The sequence below is a fragment of the Talpa occidentalis genome, unplaced genomic scaffold, assembly GCF_014898055.3.
Source record: "Talpa occidentalis isolate TD23 unplaced genomic scaffold, MPIMG_talOcc4v2.1 talOcc4.12, whole genome shotgun sequence".
NCBI classification, from domain to species: Eukaryota; Metazoa; Chordata; class Mammalia; order Eulipotyphla; family Talpidae; genus Talpa; species Talpa occidentalis.
Window position 1 is genome coordinate 79,546,936 of NW_023601212.1, and position 17,521 is coordinate 79,564,456.

Genomic DNA, 17,521 nt, shown 5'->3' on the forward strand with positions numbered 1-17,521 from the left:
AGTTAGCAAGGCCCCTCCGTCATGACGTGCCACTGCCCCAGCACAGATGACCTCTGATGCAGCAGCTCTAGGGTGTGATCATGGTGTCCTGGGCTTGTTTGCGTTCGCACCCTGCCCACTGCCATGTCCCAGCCCAAGAACAACATGGCTCTCCTGAATATGGGGGAGATTTGTCCTGCACATCAGGACACTGGCAGGGACTGGCAACTGGGAGGCAGAAGGCATTTCAGGAGAAGTGACCTGCCGTCCAGGACGCAGCAGACACCAGGGAAGGCCCAGGGCTTCCCTCTCACCTCTGTTCAGGGTGTCCCACTGTTAGGGGGAAAGAATGTTCTGAGCTAATCCCATATAGGCTTTGTGGACCCCACCCCCACTCCAGACCAAAGCCATCAGGACATTGGGAAAGACAAATCCCGTCACCACCAAAGGGAAGGTGGCTGGGACCTGAGGGTGGGGTTAAGCAGCCAGGTTGGGTATAAAAAAACCAAACACGTGGGCCTTGGGTCTCTCTCGCTCGCCTCCTGGCTTCACGGCTCCTGGCTCGCGGCCAGCTCTCAGAGCACCATTTGGGATTCCAGATCGGCCGATCGGGTAGGACGCATTTAAAACTTTGTCTCCCACTTTTCTCCCTGAGCTGTACATTTCCTCATTTCCCCTTCCGTTGTAAATAAACCTTGTATTAACCTTTCGCGTGTGCCTGCAGTAGAGCACTGATAAGTCCTTTTAAGCGCGCGGGTGAGGACCCACAGTCAGGCACCCCGTTTCGTATTGGGGCTGCCCTATAACACCACCAGGAGCGGAGAGTAAGTCATAGCTTTACGTGTTTATTCAGGTCAATCCAGGGCAACGGTTTTAAAAATTCACACAGAGGGTGGGGTACGTACCCCATACACGATCTGGAGTGTCATGCATAATGAATTATCAGCATGAGACAGATGACAACTGCAGAGGAACCCCGAGCCCCAGGGCTTGTGCGTTGTCCTCAACAGCCCTTCCTAGAAGACACAATTACACTGCCTTCAGTTTCTTGAAACTTCTGGTCAGGTACTAACTGGAGGTTGCGTTCTGTTTTGGAAAGGGCCTCCGCATGTCTCATGAGCACCAGGAGGGCTCTGCTCGGGGAAAGTAGGGCAAGCCCACACGGCCGCGGCGCTCAGCGTGGGAGGTACTGCGCTTGGACACACCACAATCAGGTTAAATCTCCGGAAAGATTTCTACCCTGCACCCTGTCTGCCCTCCCCCAAGTGCCCTGCCGAGTTGTTCTGCAGCTCCAAAATGCAGCTTCTCCTCACCCTGACAAGATCTGGGGTCACCCTGCGGTTGCTTCCACCACCAGGCCCCATGTGCACGGTCATCTCTGTGTCCTGGACCTCTGGCAACCACCATATTGGCTGGGGGAGCCTCTGGATAAAGGGGAGCAAGACACTATAGAGCCTTTTTGTCCTATCCATGTGGGGCCTCCATAAGACACTTAAGTGTCTGCCCCATGCTGGCCGGCCAGCACCAAAGCCCCACCCACGGAGCAGGCTGGCACTGGCGGTGTGCTTCTGCAGCCTGGGGGTGGGGGTGCTTGGCACTGTGTGGATCTGGTCCAGGAAGGGAGGCAGCTGGACCCAGCACGGCCCTCTTGAATGGCTAGGGCCACAGTAAAGGGTCTGCTGCACAACCACCCCTCCCCCGCCCCAAGACTGTCATTCCTGCCAGGACACAAAGGGGTGTCTTGCAGTGACATTGACATTCTTTTGCAAAACAAACAGTAAACCAAAAGAGACTTTCCAAGGAGGCTGCAGGAAAGAACAGACATGCACCAGAGAGCAGGCGAGTCATGAGCCGGCGCAGAAGATGGCAGGGACGCCTCTGGGAAGTTCTCCCGTGGGCCCTCAGGACAAGATGGCCAGACTCCCCACAGATGGATTCTCAGCTCTGCCCACAGAGAGCCCCCAGCATTTCAGAGCAATGTGTTAAGGTTATGTTCCCGGCAGTACATCAGATCCCAGAAACCTCAGCCAGGTCTTGGCACAGGCCACCCGACCCCACAGGGATATCAAGCGTCAAGAACAATGCCGTCAGAAGGCGAAATCCAGTGATTATTTAGGAAAACAAAAAGGTGTCTCCTCCGGGCTGCTGTGGCTTTCACAAACAGCACAGGGTGCAGCCAGCTCACACTGGGCGGAGCGACAGCATGTGGGCGTAGGTCCACCAGACAACCTTAGTGGAAACCCCAGAAGCCACTCTGGCCAAGGCTGCATAAACACGAGCTGGGTTCCTGTGTGTGGCTGAGGGTTGGGGGCTGGGAGGGGAACGCCGTGGGGCTTTGTCTCCCCTGCACTGAGTCATTAAACGCAGGCCCACATTTGGCAGGGCTGGCCTCCAGCACCACTAGCCACAGACCAGGCCAAAGACCTTGTCTAGACAGAAGTCCCCCAGACTACCCCTTCCCGCCGCCTGGGACCACAGCTCCCGGCCTTCTAGAGGGCAGCTGACTCAGGCTCAGAGGCCATCATTCTGTGGCCAGAGGTGACTGCCTCTGGACTGAGAGTACTTTTCCCAAGCTGGCCTTGCAGGGTTGGTGTGGCCAGGGCTCCAGGCTGAGAAGAGAGCATCCAGGCCAGGGAGCTTCAGAGCACCTCTCTGTAAGTGTCCGAAGACATCTCACACCGGTGGCCACAGGCATGTCTCCCCACCCCTGGTCAGGCCTCCACCCTTGGGGTCTTCCCCAGAGCCTGGTGAGTCTGATGGGGGCTCCTGCCACACCTGCTGAGCTGACATGTGCCCCAGCTCTTGCCCCTTTACACACCAGGCCACCTAACTCCTTCCAGGGCAGAGGAGGGCAGCACCAGGCCAAGCTGTGATTCTGTGCCCACCTAAGCACGGCAGGTGCGTCCCCAGTCTTCTCTGAACTCATGGCCCTGCCCCACCAGGCTCCCTGCAGCCGCTGGAACCCATTTCAGCTCCCAAACCACCCTTGACCAATGGGTGCAGCTCAGAGCCCTGCCTCCCACTCAGGAAATCCCCAGGGCCGAGGACTCCATCTGTCTTTGCCTGAAGCTCTTAGCTACAGAGTCTCTGATTTGAAGATTTCCATTTTCAGAGGGAAAATGATCCAGGTTTTACAGCATCAAGACAGGAGTAAAACTCTGCTCTTGACCTATCTGGCAGTGTTTAGCAGCCTCATTAACACTTGCATTCTTGAAATTCCCCAAAAGGCAGGTGATTTCTGCTGGGCTCCAGGGCTCAGTGTCAGCGTGGCCCCCAGGAGCCGGTGTGGCCCTCACACAACCTGTAGGCTGCGCTCATGCCCATCCAGCTGCACCTTGAGCTTGTGCAGCTCCTCGATCTCACGGTTGTGCCGCTCGGTCTTATGGCGTACCAGGGAGCGGTAGAAGTGGATAGTGAAGACCACGAAGATAAGGCCGACGGGCACCATGATGATGGTGGACACGAGGGCGGCCTGCCAGCCAGTGTGGCCACCGGGGCCGGGTGGGAGGCCGGGCTGGTGACGCGCATCCACCGGGAGGAACTTGATCCAGCAGAGCAGCACCACCTCAGCCAGAAAGAGCAGGATGCCCAGCACAGTGGAGAAGCCCCAGGCCAGCTCGATGTAGGGGTGCATGCGCTCGTGCGGTGACTCGCTGATGGAGTTGAGGTTGTGGATGTTGCTCACGGCCTCCACGTTGGGCAGGATGCATGTGCTGATGAGCAGGGCGAAGAGGTGCACGGCCACGAGCACGGTGGTGCAGGCGCTGAAGGCGATGAGCAGCGGCCGCGGGTACTGGTACTGCGTCTCCAGCTGCACTTCCACCATGGCCACCTGAAAGGCAGAGCAGGCGCTGGGCCAGGCACCCAGGCTTCCGGCAGGTCGTGCCACATGCAGGCCCTCGCCAGCAGAGGGCACCCTCCCCGCTGTCCAAATAGTGTGAACTAACTTTCCAATTAGCGAAAGAAGATCTTGCTAAGGAATAACCTGAGAACTAAAGAAGAGACTAAAGCAACTCAGGGCAAGATGCGGCAGTGGTGGGGATCACCCTCCAGGCACCCGGCCAGACACGGGGCTTGGGGAGTGTCTGGGGCACTAAGCTGCAAGTTAGGGCAGAGGCCACACTTCCCTGGGAACATGCAGCTTGGCTGGTGGCTGTAGTGGGCTTCGTACAAAACTGCTGCTTTTCTAAAACAAGAAAAACTGACCATTTAGAAGGTTAAAAGTAAAAACAGGCTCCTGATGGTGCCCAGATTCCGGTGGGCCCTTGGTGGGCCTCACACAGACCACAGGGAGCATCTCTCAGGAAGACCCAAGGAGCCCAAGTTGCATCTCTAAAGTCAGGAATGCGGACCTCAGTGGTGAGCAGTGACCGAGGGGAAGCTGTGGGAAGGGGGCTGGCTGGGCACAGTGAACTGAATCACCAACTGCAGCCAGAGGATGTCAAAAGGTCACGTCTGCAGTGCATAAATCAAGACACAGCGTCTCCGAGTGTTATTTAGAAACGTGGAGACTGAAAGAGATACCAGCGGCTGGGGCAGGGGGAGCTGGAATTTGCTATAAGCCTTTGGATTTTAAGTACTCGAATTTTAAACTATGTGCATATATTAACTTTGATAAAATAAAAAGGATTTTTAAATGAAAGGGGATACAAAGGCCACAGAGGGAAGCAGAAGCCCCAGACTGTGTCTGGCACAGGGGCCTCTGCAGCCATCAGGTTGGACCCTGCTGCCACCGTTCTGCCAGGCTTTCCAACCTCGGACTCTACGCCCCTGCCAGGCTTCCTGCTGGCTCATTCTAAATGGCTCCCTCGGTGGCCCCGTGCCCCACCCTAGGACTGCAGACCACTTCAGGGGATGGTTTAGCCCGGGTCCAGCGAGGTCTCCAGGGTTCGACTTGGGCTGCCTCCCAGACACTCAAAGGTAAGAAATCAGACCAGTCAAGGGAGGCAGAGAGAGAAGCCAGAGAAAGCGCTTCACTCACTGTGTTTGCCCCTCCATCTGAGCCACCCCTGGTTGCTTCATTTCCTTTTTTTTTTTTTTAACATTTTAGAAGGACAGGTTCATTAGGAAAAGGAGAAAAAGAGAGGCACTGCATCATCACGGAGAGCTGCTGAGCCGTCCTTGTTTTTTGTTTTTAAAGATTTATTTATTTTAAAAGATTTATTTTATTTATTTATACAAGAACTCGGGTATAGGCCAGATGCACGGGAGGGTGAGAGGATTCACCAGAGACAGAGCGGGGAACAGAACAAGCAGAATGACAAAATACATTGCTGAGGGGAGCAGTGGGTGAGGCAGGAGAGGTCTGCCTTGCTATGTGGGATTCTCGCCCGCGGGCCGGGATTGAACCCACGCTGCAGAGGCTGCGAACAGCTTCACAGCACGGTGCTCAACCGCCTGTGCCACCAGGGGAGGCCCTACTTATTTATTTATATAAGCACTGGATACAGTCAGAAGCGCGGGAGGGTGAGAGAATTCACCATAATCAGAGCGGAGAGCAGAGCAGGCATCCTGACGAAGTACACTGCTGAGGGGAGCAGCAGGTGCAGCAGGAAAGGTCTGCGCGCCATGTGGGACCCTCACCCGGCGGCCGGGATTGAACCGGCGCTGCAGAGGCTGCGGGCAGCTTCGCAACCCAGCGCTCAACCACTGCACCACCAGGGAAGCCCCCGCCCTTGTTTTTTTAAAAAAATTTACAAGAAAGAAAATCTCACAATTCCTTCTAGCAACTGCCACATCTCAGAGTGAGAACCTCACCCCTTCAGTGCAGATGGAACATTTGGTGGGTAAAAAGAAGACGAGGTGCCCCAGCGGCCCACAAGCCCAGCAGTGACTACTGCTCCACACACGGATTGAAGGGCCATGTTTTCCTCTGGGCCCCTGTGGCCTGGCTAGGCTCGTTACACAGAGATGGCCCAACCCAAGGCTGCTGTACATGGCAGAGGGTTCTGGGACTGGAAACAAAGATGATTAAAGGGAAGAGAAGGAGGCTTACAAAGAAAGCAGTTTTATTCTATCTCAAGAGGAGAAAAGGCCATTTTTCAGTGTGTTTATGCAAAGGTTTCACGAGGGGGCCTTGGAGCACTGGTTCTTGGTGTTAGGGGAAGGATAAACATGGACAAGCTTATGATTAGGTCTAAGTGCTTGTTAGACAAAGAAAGAGCTTCGCCATCTAATTAGGGAATCCATAAAACAGGGGGGACTCCACCAGGCAAACTGCCTGTTTTCGTTTTATTTTTCTCCCATGTCCCTGCCCTAATTCAACTATGGTTTAAGCAGCTGAAATAGTTTCTGGCCACCTGTATTTGTCACATCTTTCTCCCAGGCTGCTCCACAGCCTGAACAATAATCTGATTTAATGGCGGTATCTGACTCTAATCAAATGGACCGCTGCTGCTGCTTTTCCCACCGGGGTCTGGGTGCCATGCTGTCCCCACTGCTTCCCAGCCTTCGCTGTTTTGGCTGAACCTCCAGTGTGTTAGGTGTGGCAGCCAACCTAAGAGGGACGTTCTAGAAGAGAAAGCAAGGGCACAGTGTGGTTTCTGAAATATATTCCAGAATGCTGAAGGAAGCACTTGCCGGAACAGAGGAGATACTCCATAAAGGTTAAAGAACTGTGACTGGAAAGGGAGGTGCCCCAGCAAAGCTGGGGCCAGAAGGCACTCCAGGGGGCCCCTGGGAATTCCTACCCCTGGCCCTTACAGGCCAGGTGCATTTCTCATGCTAAGACCAGTTCAATCCTTGAAGGCTGCCAGTTAGTCTCAAACACCCCATCCAGGATTCACTCTGTGTTTTACAACTTCATTCATAGGACTTGTTTTCAGATTTTAATAAGGGGTTTTAAAGCCTTCATCTTTTAGCATTTTGTTGGCTTAGCTTCCATGAGTTTGGAAATTCAAATGTTTCAAAAGCCAGGGACTAAAAAGACAGCTGCAGACAGATTCCAAGACCTGGGCCCCACACAGAAAGGAAACAGTTTTCCTGCATTAAGTCATGCGATACTTCCATGTTAATTTTCCAAAGTTAAAAAAAAAAGTATGGGCCAAAAAATTTTACTGCAATAGTATAATTCTGTGGAGTACAAGTTCTAGTTTTAATAGTGCTGTCTAAGCTTCTCACACATATTTCTTAAATTTAAGTTTGAGAAAACATTCTTTTTATTTTTTATTTAAATATTTTATTTTATATAATTCTTACACCTTTTTTCATCTTTGCACAATGTATGCATTTTCATTTTGGTTATATTCCCCATGCAATTGCACCCCCTCCTTATTCTGACACTAGTCCTTCCTTTCCCCGCCCCTCTCTCGCCCCCACCCTGTAGTGTGTCTCTGGTTTATAGTTGCTTGTTGATTTTGATTTTTACTTTGTATTGATTAGTCTTTTTCCTGGTCTCTTATTTAGGTTTTCTAAATTCCTGCTATGAGTGAGACCATCCGGTATTTTGAAAACATTGTTTTTAATGTGATGGAAACCGGGGCCTCCCTGGTGGCGCAGGCGGTTGAGCGCAGCACTATGGAGCTGTCCACAGCCTCTGTAGCGCGGACTCGTTCCCCGCAGGCCAGGGAGAAACCCACATGGCGCGCAGACCTCTCCTGTCTCGCCCGCTGCTCCCCTCAGCAGTGTATTTCAGTCCGTCTGCCTGTTCTGTTCCCCGCTCTGTCTCTGGTGAATCCTCTCACCCTCCCGTGCATCTGGCCCGTACCCCAGTTCTTGTATAAATAAAATAAATCTTTAAAAAAAATAAAAATGTGGATATTTAAAAAAAAAAAAAAGGTGATTATTTAAAAAAACATAATAATGTGATGGAAACCATGAGAAGAAAGTTACCATAACCTGAAGCTATGCACCTTGTGATCATACACACCAGTAATTATGTTAAATAAGACATACATAAGCCTTGGCTTTAAACTACAGATCTAAACCCGTATTTGTCAAGTCAGGTGACCTCTGTCCTGCCCTGGCTGAAGTCACGCCCTGACAACGTAATGTCTCATTCTTTCCAAGGGTGATCCACACTGCCGACCTGCTGGCTCTTGTCACAAGGGAGACCATAGAGGCCCTCCCTGGTGGTACAAGGGATTAAGTCTCAGCACTATGAAGCTATCCGCAGCCACTGCAGCATGAGTTCGATCTCTGGCCAGGAAGCTGACCATATGCAGGGAGCATCAACATTCCTAGCTGAGCTAAACTGTGAAAACCCCAATCAGTCCCACAGTTCCTGCTCAATCTGTGCAGATTCCCAAACACTTGGGAGATGCCCATGAAGGGGGCAATGTGGGCCCTTTCCTCAGCCAAGTCCTGTACTCTGAAGCTATTTTAATTACCTACTAATGTCCTTGCCATGCAGATACTTTATGTGAACACGAGTGGGGCTTTCTGAGGGCTCTGGGAAAGGAAGCTTGGGGTCGGCCCTGGACTCCCCAACAAACATCCCCCAACTGACAGAGCAGTCCCCTAGGAGGAGCTAGAGGGCAGACTTCCTAGTGGTCCATCTTGGCTGCCAGCAGGGTCCAGAGGGAGTGCTTTGCTCCCTGAAGCATCACTGGATCTGGGTTAGCTCATTTTGCAGGCTGCCTTCCCTACTGTGTGTTTGACTCACCATGGCGAAGCCTGAGAGGAGGGCAGAGGTCCTGCTGGAGGCCTTCAGCTTGGCCCTGCTCAGGTAGAGCTTCCTCCAGGAGAGGGCCTGCACAGAGTGGTGGTTGGAGGTGACCAGTTCCAGGTAGCTGCGGCGGACCCAGTCCCGGTAATCCATGCCCTTGTGAGCAGGCTCAGAGCAGGCGGGAGTGGAGGGGTCCATAGGCACGTTGAGCTCGGCGCTCATGGTGGGAGCCAGGCTGGGGGCGGGAGACAGACACTCAGGCATCCCAGAGGGTTTCCAGGGCCTGGAAAAGCCAGGATCCAAGGCCCCTTAACCTTGTGATCATACACACCAGCATAACCACAGACCACCGGGGTCTGCTAGGTACAAACACCCTGCACCAGAACCATGGGATCCAGAGGTCGCGTGCACGTGAGGCCCTGGTCCCTGACGTCCCAACATCAAAATGTGGGGACCACCTGCAGGAGGTGGTCTTTCACACGTTTCCAGGCATCACCACAGGGTCCAAAGCTGATCCTCTGCAAAGCTGGAATTCGGCCTCCATCAGAGAGCAGGGAGCTATGGTGCTTAGAAAGGTCCAAGGACCTAAAGGTACCAACCGGATTGTAACCCTACTGTGTGATCCTGAGCATGACCTCGCTTTTACTGTCCTTACTCATCTTCAATGGGGACATTCCCAGCCCAAAGGACCTTGAACAAGGTAACGCACCAGAAGACACAACACTGCTTTTCAATGTCCAGGTGCCACCATGGAATAATCACCTCCAAGCAGTCTCTAGTTTCTCAAATTCAACTTAAATTTTAACCAGCACACTTCACCCGAAAAAATACTTGGTTTATGTAAGTAAATTAAAGCCACATCCAGGCTGCAGCAGAAGCCTTTAGCAAAATGTAAAGCGAAATCTACCAGCTGACGTGAGCATGTTTGACAGAAAAAGGAGACACCTGGAATCATCCCAGGTAGCCATCTGGTCTGACAATAATAGAATGAAGATCAGAAGGACAGATCTGTTGAGATTTGTGACTTTAACCCCAAATCTCCACTAATCCAAATAGGGGATTGGCAGCCTCACATAACCCCAGGGGCCTGCCTGGCGGAAGCGCACCGGGGTCAGTGAGCTCTAATCAATCTGCAGGGCAGGTTTCAAGGGCACAGGCACCTCGCAGCTTCCTTGGCACCAGATATTAACTTGTACACTCAGGCCCACAAAGCCCCATGAAAAGCCTACTTAAGGTTATTACAACAGATCAGCGTTTCTAGGTCCCAGGGTGTGTGGCTGGGGGAGGGTTAGTGGAGGGTGGGTATTTACCAGGGTCAGCAGCTGAGGAAATGCCCCAGATTTAATCCATCCATGCCAGTCTCTCAAAGGGTTCAGTGCGTAGGTTCTGAGGAAGAGGTCCTCTGTGTTTTCTGCCAGGCTGTGGAGGAACAGCCTTTCCTGGCCAAAGGATCCCAGGGAACAGTTTTGTGCATTTGATTTCTGCCAGGGCATGCCAATGACTAGGTCATTTATAGGAATGGCAAGTTGGGAGTCATGGTCACTGTCCCAGTGCCCACCTCTGCAGCCAACAGCACTGCCTTCCAGCACTTCAGTCACTGGAACTCAGAGCTGTTGCTCACTAACCAATCCATTGGTTAGCTCCAAATAATTTAGTGTCACCACCTGGAAATGCACTTTCTCTTTTCTCCCCTTAACAGAAGCAAGCTTGCATACAGAAACAGTGGGCAGCCGTGGAGGGGATGAAAGGCACAGCCTCTGCCCCCTCTCAATGCGCCCTCTCCATCCTGCGGCCAGTCGGTGCTTTGTGGGCCCTGGTAAGGTGCATTTGGTACTCAGGAATCAGAGACGAAAGAGGTGAGGGGCAACTGCCCATGGGGACATGAAATCAGGGGGTGACTCGGATCCAATGAGCTAAATGCTGTTTTAGTGAAGGCAGTGTGGGGCTGAGGGAGCAGAGGAGGGCTCCGTCTTGGGCAGGGAGCAGGCACCTTCCAGAGAGCAAGGGTAGGGGGCAAGGACATAGGTATGAAGGGAGCATTGACATGGGAGGGTCCCTAAGAGGCCGTAGGCAGCAAGGCTGGCTGCTGAGGGGGTCAGAGAAATGTGGGTGGAAGCCATCCTGCATTCAACAGATGCTTACCGGCCCCCAGGTGGCCTGCATTTGGTATCTAAGCATTAAACGGATGCCTTAAAACACCATGTGAGTGGTGGAGTCTGGGGCAGCCCAGGCAGTAGGGCTGCCTGGACTATCTCTGGTGGCGCCTGGCAGCAGGAAGGAGTTAGCTGGTGAGGGGCACAATCTGGGGTCAGTCTGGTCTGGGTGCCTAGTGAAATGGCTGGCTGACTGGAAGGAGGAGGGGAGCCCGATGGCCTTGGACAGGAGGCATGTCTGGGGGAAGAAAAGGGAAGTCGCCGGGCCACTATGAGAGTAGCAGGGCCTGGGCTTCAGCTTGAGAGCTGAGTGGAAGGGCTGCTGCCAGTGGTCCGCGGGGAGTGGCTGGGGAGTCTCTGCCCTGCACATGTGCTCAGAGTGGCCGCAGAGAGAGGGAAGGGCTGCCTGTCTGCTAGGAGCCTGGGTCCGGAGGCAGACCTGTGGGTCCTGAAGACACAGAAGCCACTTCCTACAGCGTGAGCAACCCCAACTGGATTAAAATCCTACCTCATGCTCCTAGTCCTGGAATCCTACCTAAGGCCAGGTCGCCTCTCTCTGCCCAGGAAGGGTGGGAGTCTGGTCCTCACCCTCGAAGCTGGAGCCCAGCGGCGGGGAGGGGGCAAGATGGAGCCTGCCAGCTCTGTCAGTGGCAGAGGCTCCAAAGGACACTCTCCGGGCTGAACCGTGTGGGGTTTTGTTTTTATATGAGGGGCGACAGAGAAAAGAGGTCTCGTAGAATAATGGTAACCCACTCTCTAAGATTAGCTACTCGCCCAGGCAGGCCAGTCTGAAACACTTGCAGGGAGCAGATTTTGGGGTTTGCCTCCTTTAAACATCTGGGGCATGAGCAATGGTGAGCGCCACGCAGAAAAGACTTTCTGTCACACCCTCGCAGGGCGGGTCTCAGCAGCCTCCACAGGGGTCTCCCACCGGGGCCACCTGCACTTCAGTCCCTCCCCCTAGGGAAGCCCCAGCGCCCCGTCCGCCGGTGCCGCACCCCGACCCGGAATCCCGCGGGGTTGTGGTCACCTGGCCGCCCGGCAACTCTGCCACCACTCCATCCCAAGCCTGCCCAGGAAAAAGCCTACCCCTTCCCAGGCTGAACCTCGCCGGTATCCCCCCTGGCCCCACCCGACCGGAGCCCCCAGCGCCAGCCCCCGCGGCCGCGCACTCACCTAGCTGCCCTGCCCGCCTGGCCCGACTCCAACTCGGGCTCGCGGCAGGCGGCACCGGCGTGGCCGTGTGGCCCGGTGGCCCCGAGGCCCTCTGGCCCGGCCGGGGTGCGGAGCACCGCCCCCTCCCTCCTTCCGCGGGTCCGGCGGGGTCCCCGCCCCCCCCCCCGGCCCCGCCTCCACCCGCTGCCCCGCCCCCGCTCCCCCGCCGCAGCCGCTGTCAAGGCAACCGTGGGCCGCCGTCACGTGACCACCAGTGGGGGCGCTGCGGGCCACGTGACCTGGCAGGCGGGGCCTGGGGACGTGGGGGTTCCTAGGGTGAGCCCCGGAGGCGCCCGGGGCCGGCCATTGGCCACGTGGAGCGGGGTGGGGGAGAGGAAACAGGTATCCCGTTATCAGACGCGGGGCGGGGCGGGCGCGCCAGGTACACGCGAGGGCGGGGGAAGGGCGGCCCTGTTTGCAAATGGTGCAGGGAAGGGTGCAGCGGCCACGCCCGAGCTGCCCGGGGATCAGCGCCCGGATCGTGCCCCCCACGAAGGCCCTCCCCCTCTCCCTCCCCCTCGACGCCGGGACCCACAGGTCCTACCCTGACTGCAGCGCGCAGTTCTCGGGCGCAGCACCTGGGGATGGAAGTGCTTCTGTGGTGCTCTGTGCCCCCGCCACTCACTCCCGCGGGGACCCTCTGCCCGACCATGGTGAGCTCCGATTTTACAACCGAGATGCTCAAACAGGAGCACAGGAGCGTTCTTTTCAGGAGTGCACATGAATACTGTACTGAGAGGCGGGATGGGATCATACCAACCCGCGGTGCCAGACGGCCCCTCCGAGTCCTTCCTGCGTGCCCTACATAGGATTTTTCCATCTGTCGCAACAGCATTGGACCGTGACACATTTATCCAAACCAAGGAAAAATTCCACTCGTGTTAACCAGTCCAAGTTTTCTGATAGTTGGAAGAGATGTCACAGATACCACGTCAAATCCATTTGTACTTGCAAATTTTTAGAGGCCACTGCCGAGAGCCAGAGTAATAATAACACCTTTTCATTCCGGAGGACACTTGAGAGCAGAGCAAGTCAGTTTGCTCCCCTCCTGGTTTTTGCTCTAACAAAGGGCACAGGAAAATTCTGGGGTCTGGCTACCCCTCCTCCCTTCTTGTCCCTGATTCCCCCAACTCTAGAGTCTACAGGAAAGGCATCATTTGAATATCAGGGGGCAAGGTTCTCAAGCCATCACACACGGCGTTCAAACCTCAAGCTCATCCTCAAATGAACTAGAAACAGGAAGAAGGCACTTTGTAAACTACAGCAGTTGCATCACAGATGAAAATTCTTTCAGCAAGGGAGTCATTTGCTTGCCGTCTGCCTGCATGTCCCAGTTAACCATGCCTCCGCCCCCAAGCACATTTATGCGGCATGCCTAGACAGAAGCAAGATGTAAGTCATAATTGCCAGCGCTTTTCAGAGCCAGTTCCTTAACCCAACAGAGAAAGGGGTTTTTCCCCTAGCGGGCTGAGGCAGGTGATGGCACCACGTCAAAAGGAGGTTTGGCCACCACAGTGCTAGCAGTCTGGGCCTGTCGGTGCTCAGGTAGCTGAGTGGGGGTCACACAGCGGAAGGAGGGTCATGTGTACAGGTACCAGCCACCGGCTAGGATGTCCAGCCTACCTTTTGGGCTGTCTCCTGGCTGACCATGGCAAGTGGCTTCCTCTCCCCAGGCTCCTGTACCTGACAAAGACCAACTGAGGCTGATCCCAGGCAGGGGCCAGCCTCTTCCTCATCAACACCTGCCCCTCATTCCAGAAAGACTCAATCCCTGCTCCTCTGCCCAGGCCTTATGGTCCCAGGTGTGGGCAATGCAAGCAGGCCCCTACAGGAGTTAGCTCTGCCCCCTTGGCTATTCCCTCACAGGGCCTAGCCCTCCACATCACCACAACAGCTCCTCTGGAGATTTTCATTTTGAGTATTCCACCCTTTGACCCTCACTCATTTCTCAGCCCACTGCCTCTTCCCTGACCCTGCTGACAGCCAACTTCCTTTCCCTCCCAGGCTGCTCCCCTCGTAAGCCCCACCCAGTCCAACCTCTCCTGCACTTCCTGCCACCACTTTTCACCACTTCACACCACACCTAAGAGAGCTGTCATCACTTTTGCCATTTCCTCTCAGCCCTCTGAGGCCAGCACCATTGTGTTGCTGAATCCAGGCGCTATCTCAGCCATTGCCCTGTCACAGGGTAGCCTGTCCTCCTCCTGCCACCTGGAAACTCTCCTTCCATGCTCTGGTGACGACTCCTGACATTTCCTCTGTGTGAACTTTTCTCTGCAGCCTGCCCCCTGGATGTGGGCCTCTGGGGGTTCTTTCTGGTTCCCCACTCTACACTTGTCTGGTCTTATCCACACCTTGTTTCAAGGTGCCTGACGACTCCCACATCATCAGCTTCAGCTCTCTCTTCCTAGCTTGGCAGGGTGGGCCCCCTAATTTCCTCATGCCCACAGAGGAACTTGTCATCTTCCTCTCACATACCCGCTCCACCTCTGCCTCAGAGTTCCACCACACACAAGCTGAGGGTGCAGATCTGGTATCATTCCTACTCCTCCCTTCCTTATGAAGTCCTGTGAATTCTCCCGCCTAACTGCTGGTGGAATCTCCCCCTTCTTCAGGGCCCCATGGGTCTCCACACTAATTAGGTCATCATCATCTCTGCTCCGGTCTGCATTACTACAACAGCCTTCCACCTGCCCTCTCCGGACTGCAGTGAAAAATCCCTGTGTTTCCCTCCCCCACCCCGACTCCTTCAGGGTCCCTGTGGCCCAGGACCAGCTCCAGTCCCCTTAAAGTGATTTAGAGGCTGAGCCAGTCAAAGGCTCCTCCTCAGCTTGCTTTCCCAGCACTCCCACATCACCAAGCTCCCCATGAGCTCCACTCAGCCCTCCCCTCGGCCCAGAGCTGCTCTCTGCCCACAGGGACCCTGTGCTGCTCCACTTTGCCAGCACTGACCTTCTTGCTGGTGTCCCTGACCAGGTCTGGAGCTCCTTGACGGCAAGGACTGTCTTGTTCGCCTTCATCCCCATCGTTAGAAAGATTGCATCGAGGAATCCTTTAAATTTAGTACTTAGTTCCACTCTACAAACACTTGTTACAGTCTATGGAATAAGGAAATGGAAAATTGCCTTACTGCAGATTAAATTCTAAGGGTGTTCTTACTTAAATATGTTAATATATGGTAATTGCAGCTCACTTTAGTCAAGTATGGCACAGGGTAAACGTAAATTAACTTCTGAAAGAGAACACGCCTGTTTCTTATGACGATGGTGGCGCCTGCACACAGCTCTCCTTTCCTGCAGCCCAGAAATCAGATTTAGCCACATTCCTATTTCCCAAAGTCAACAAATGTCTTTCCTCTAACTCGATTCCCCCCTGCAAGAGATAAAATGTTGGAGACAGAAATATAAAGGACTACTTAATATGCTCCAAACCAGTGTTTCCCAAGTTAATGGGGTGGGAGGTGGGGGCAGAATCTCCTGTGGTGACTGTTTAAAGTGTCTGTCTGGGGCCTGAACCAGATAGAGCCCGCACCCTGGGGTGTGGCCCAGTATGGAGGGGGGATTTGAGCAGGCTTCTCCTCGTTTGTGCACAGCGCACTTACCTGTGTCTACTGCTGGGTTTCCGCCTGTAGGGTAAAGAAAATGTCAGGCTTTTCTGCCCTCCCGCCATCAGGATAGATGATGGATCCTTGAGGTCCTGAATGCATGCCTGATGGCGGGCACCTGGAGTAGGGTGTGGGCATAGGTAGATGGGATTCACCTGGGCTTTTAAGGGTGGCGTCACGGGGACACCAGTAGAAGCCAAGAAGAAGCCAAAAGAGAAGCCGAGAGAGAAGCAAGAGAAGCAGCCGAGAGAAGGCTGGAGAGCCCATAGAGTGAAGACCTGCCAGCCTCCCAGCCCCCCTGCCTGCCATATGCCTGGTGAACCCCAATAAAAGACCTGCAAAAAACCACTGAGGACTCTGACTCCTCCTTTACCCGGTCTGCATGGGATCAGAAAACCTGTACTGTGTCCATTCCTGCCCTTACACCGCCGCAGTAGTTTTCAGATGTGAATAGCTTGCCTGTGTAGTTTTAGTTGCTGGGATTTGCTCAGACAGCATATTTATTGAGCACCTACTGTATCCCAAGCACTGTGCTGGCGCTGGGGGTACAGCAGAGAGCAGGACAAGCAGGTCTTTGTGCTCAGAGGTCACGGCTGAGTTTGGGTGTGTAGGGGAGGTACAAAAAGTAAACACATGATAGGTGCTATGGAAGAAAATAAAACAGAGCAGAGGTGGTGGGTAGAAAGCTGAGACCCAACGGAAGAGGCAGAGGAAGTGCAGAGTTCCTGAGGCAGGAAGAGCTTCCAGAGAAGAGGCTGGGGGCAGGGGGTGGGGGGGGAGATGGGGGACATGAGTGAGGGGGCATGGCACTAGAGTAGAGGGGAGGAGGGGGCTGGGCTGCAGGGCTGCGCAGCTCCTATTTTAAGTATAGAGGACTTCACATACAGATATGACAAGGTCTTGTCTCTGCTTTTAAAAAGATCACTCGCTGCTGTGGGCAAACAGACTGTGGCAAGATTGGCACCACTAGTGGAGGCAGCATGAGATCCGCCCACTGGTGTGGATGGGGGTCAACAGGGCAGAGATGGTGAGCGACAGTTCCAGCACGTATTCATGGGTGGATGTGGAAAGGAGAAAGAACCAAGGATTGACAGGAACCTGACTCCTAGTTTGGGGCAATTGTGTGGTTAGTGGTGAAATTCACCAAGGTAGGATAGAGGGCATAAAAAGGCTTAGGGGCTAAAAATCAAGGTTTTCATAACCTCAACATATGTCAGGAGGAAAGTGAAAGGAGGCGGGTGGACAGGAGTTTGAAGTTCCAGAGGGAAGCCCAAGTCACAATCAGAAGAGGATGGTACTGTCATGGCTAGATGACATCTCCCAGGGTCTGAGTGTTGACAGACGACACAAGACAGAGCTCTGGGTCACCCCATCATTTAGAATCTGAGCATGAAGCGAGGCCAAAGCAGGAATGCTAAGGGAAATGGATGCAACACCACCAAGGGGCTGGATGTGGCAAGACTGGAAGATTTCAGTGCAATGATGGGGGTGAAAATTTGGAGAGGGATGAGAAGTGAAGAGGTGGCAGCAAACAGGGCTCTTGGGGGGAGTGTGGCTGAGGTAAACGTTGGAGTTGCAGAATATGGGAACAAGGACTTCTGCTTTGTTGTTTCACAATGAGCCACCAGAGAGGTCTGTTTGCTGATGGGAGGAGTCTGCACAGCAGGAAGGGGGCATTCTGCACTGGCCAGGAGGGAAAGCAGGCTACCATGACAAGGTGGGGAACGAGGGGTCGGTGGGCTCTGCTTTCTCCATGCTCTGAGGCAGTCCCAAGTAGGGTGGGGGTCAGTGGGGCTGAGGTGAGGACAATAAAGGTGCATTTTAGGAAGTGGGGGCGTGCTCCTATGTGACACCTGTGGTCCCACATAGGACAAAGTGAGACCCTCAGTCCAGCTACCAGATTCTCCGGGTGAGAGAAGTGCTGCTGGCACCAGGGAACAAGCAATAAAGGACAGCTCCTCGCTG

General features: G+C 54.2%; 1 protein-coding gene across 3 annotated transcripts; it reads right to left on the bottom strand.

Moving 5' to 3' along the window:
- Positions 1-771: 771 nt before the first annotated feature.
- Positions 772-13,626, bottom strand: ORAI2 (ORAI calcium release-activated calcium modulator 2). Of its 3 annotated transcripts, none has more exons than XM_037506884.2 (3): positions 13,576-13,626; positions 8,582-8,819; positions 772-3,811 (listed from the first exon to the last, which is right to left on the bottom strand). In XM_037506884.2, exons 2-3 carry the CDS (start codon positions 8,804-8,806, stop codon positions 3,272-3,274), a joined length of 765 nt encoding a protein of 254 aa, XP_037362781.1. In that variant the 5' UTR covers positions 8,807-8,819; positions 13,576-13,626; the 3' UTR covers positions 772-3,271. The 3 variants fall into 3 exon arrangements, with proteins under 3 accessions (XP_037362781.1, XP_037362782.1, XP_037362783.1); XM_037506885.2 differs by lacking the exon at positions 13,576-13,626 and adding an exon at positions 11,914-11,993; XM_037506886.2 differs by lacking the exon at positions 13,576-13,626 and adding an exon at positions 9,895-10,118.
- Between the last annotated feature and the right edge of the window lie 3,895 nt (positions 13,627-17,521).

Excerpts from the sequence above, each read along its gene's own strand:
- ORAI2 (XM_037506884.2), bottom strand. The coding sequence starts at position 8,806 with ATGAGCGCCGAGCTCAACGTGCCTATGGACCCCTCCACTCCCGCCTGC. Across the intron at positions 3,812-8,581 it reads TCCTCTCAGGCTTCGCCATG|GTGGCCATGGTGGAAGTGCA; the intron begins GTGAGTCAAACA and ends TCTGCCTTTCAG.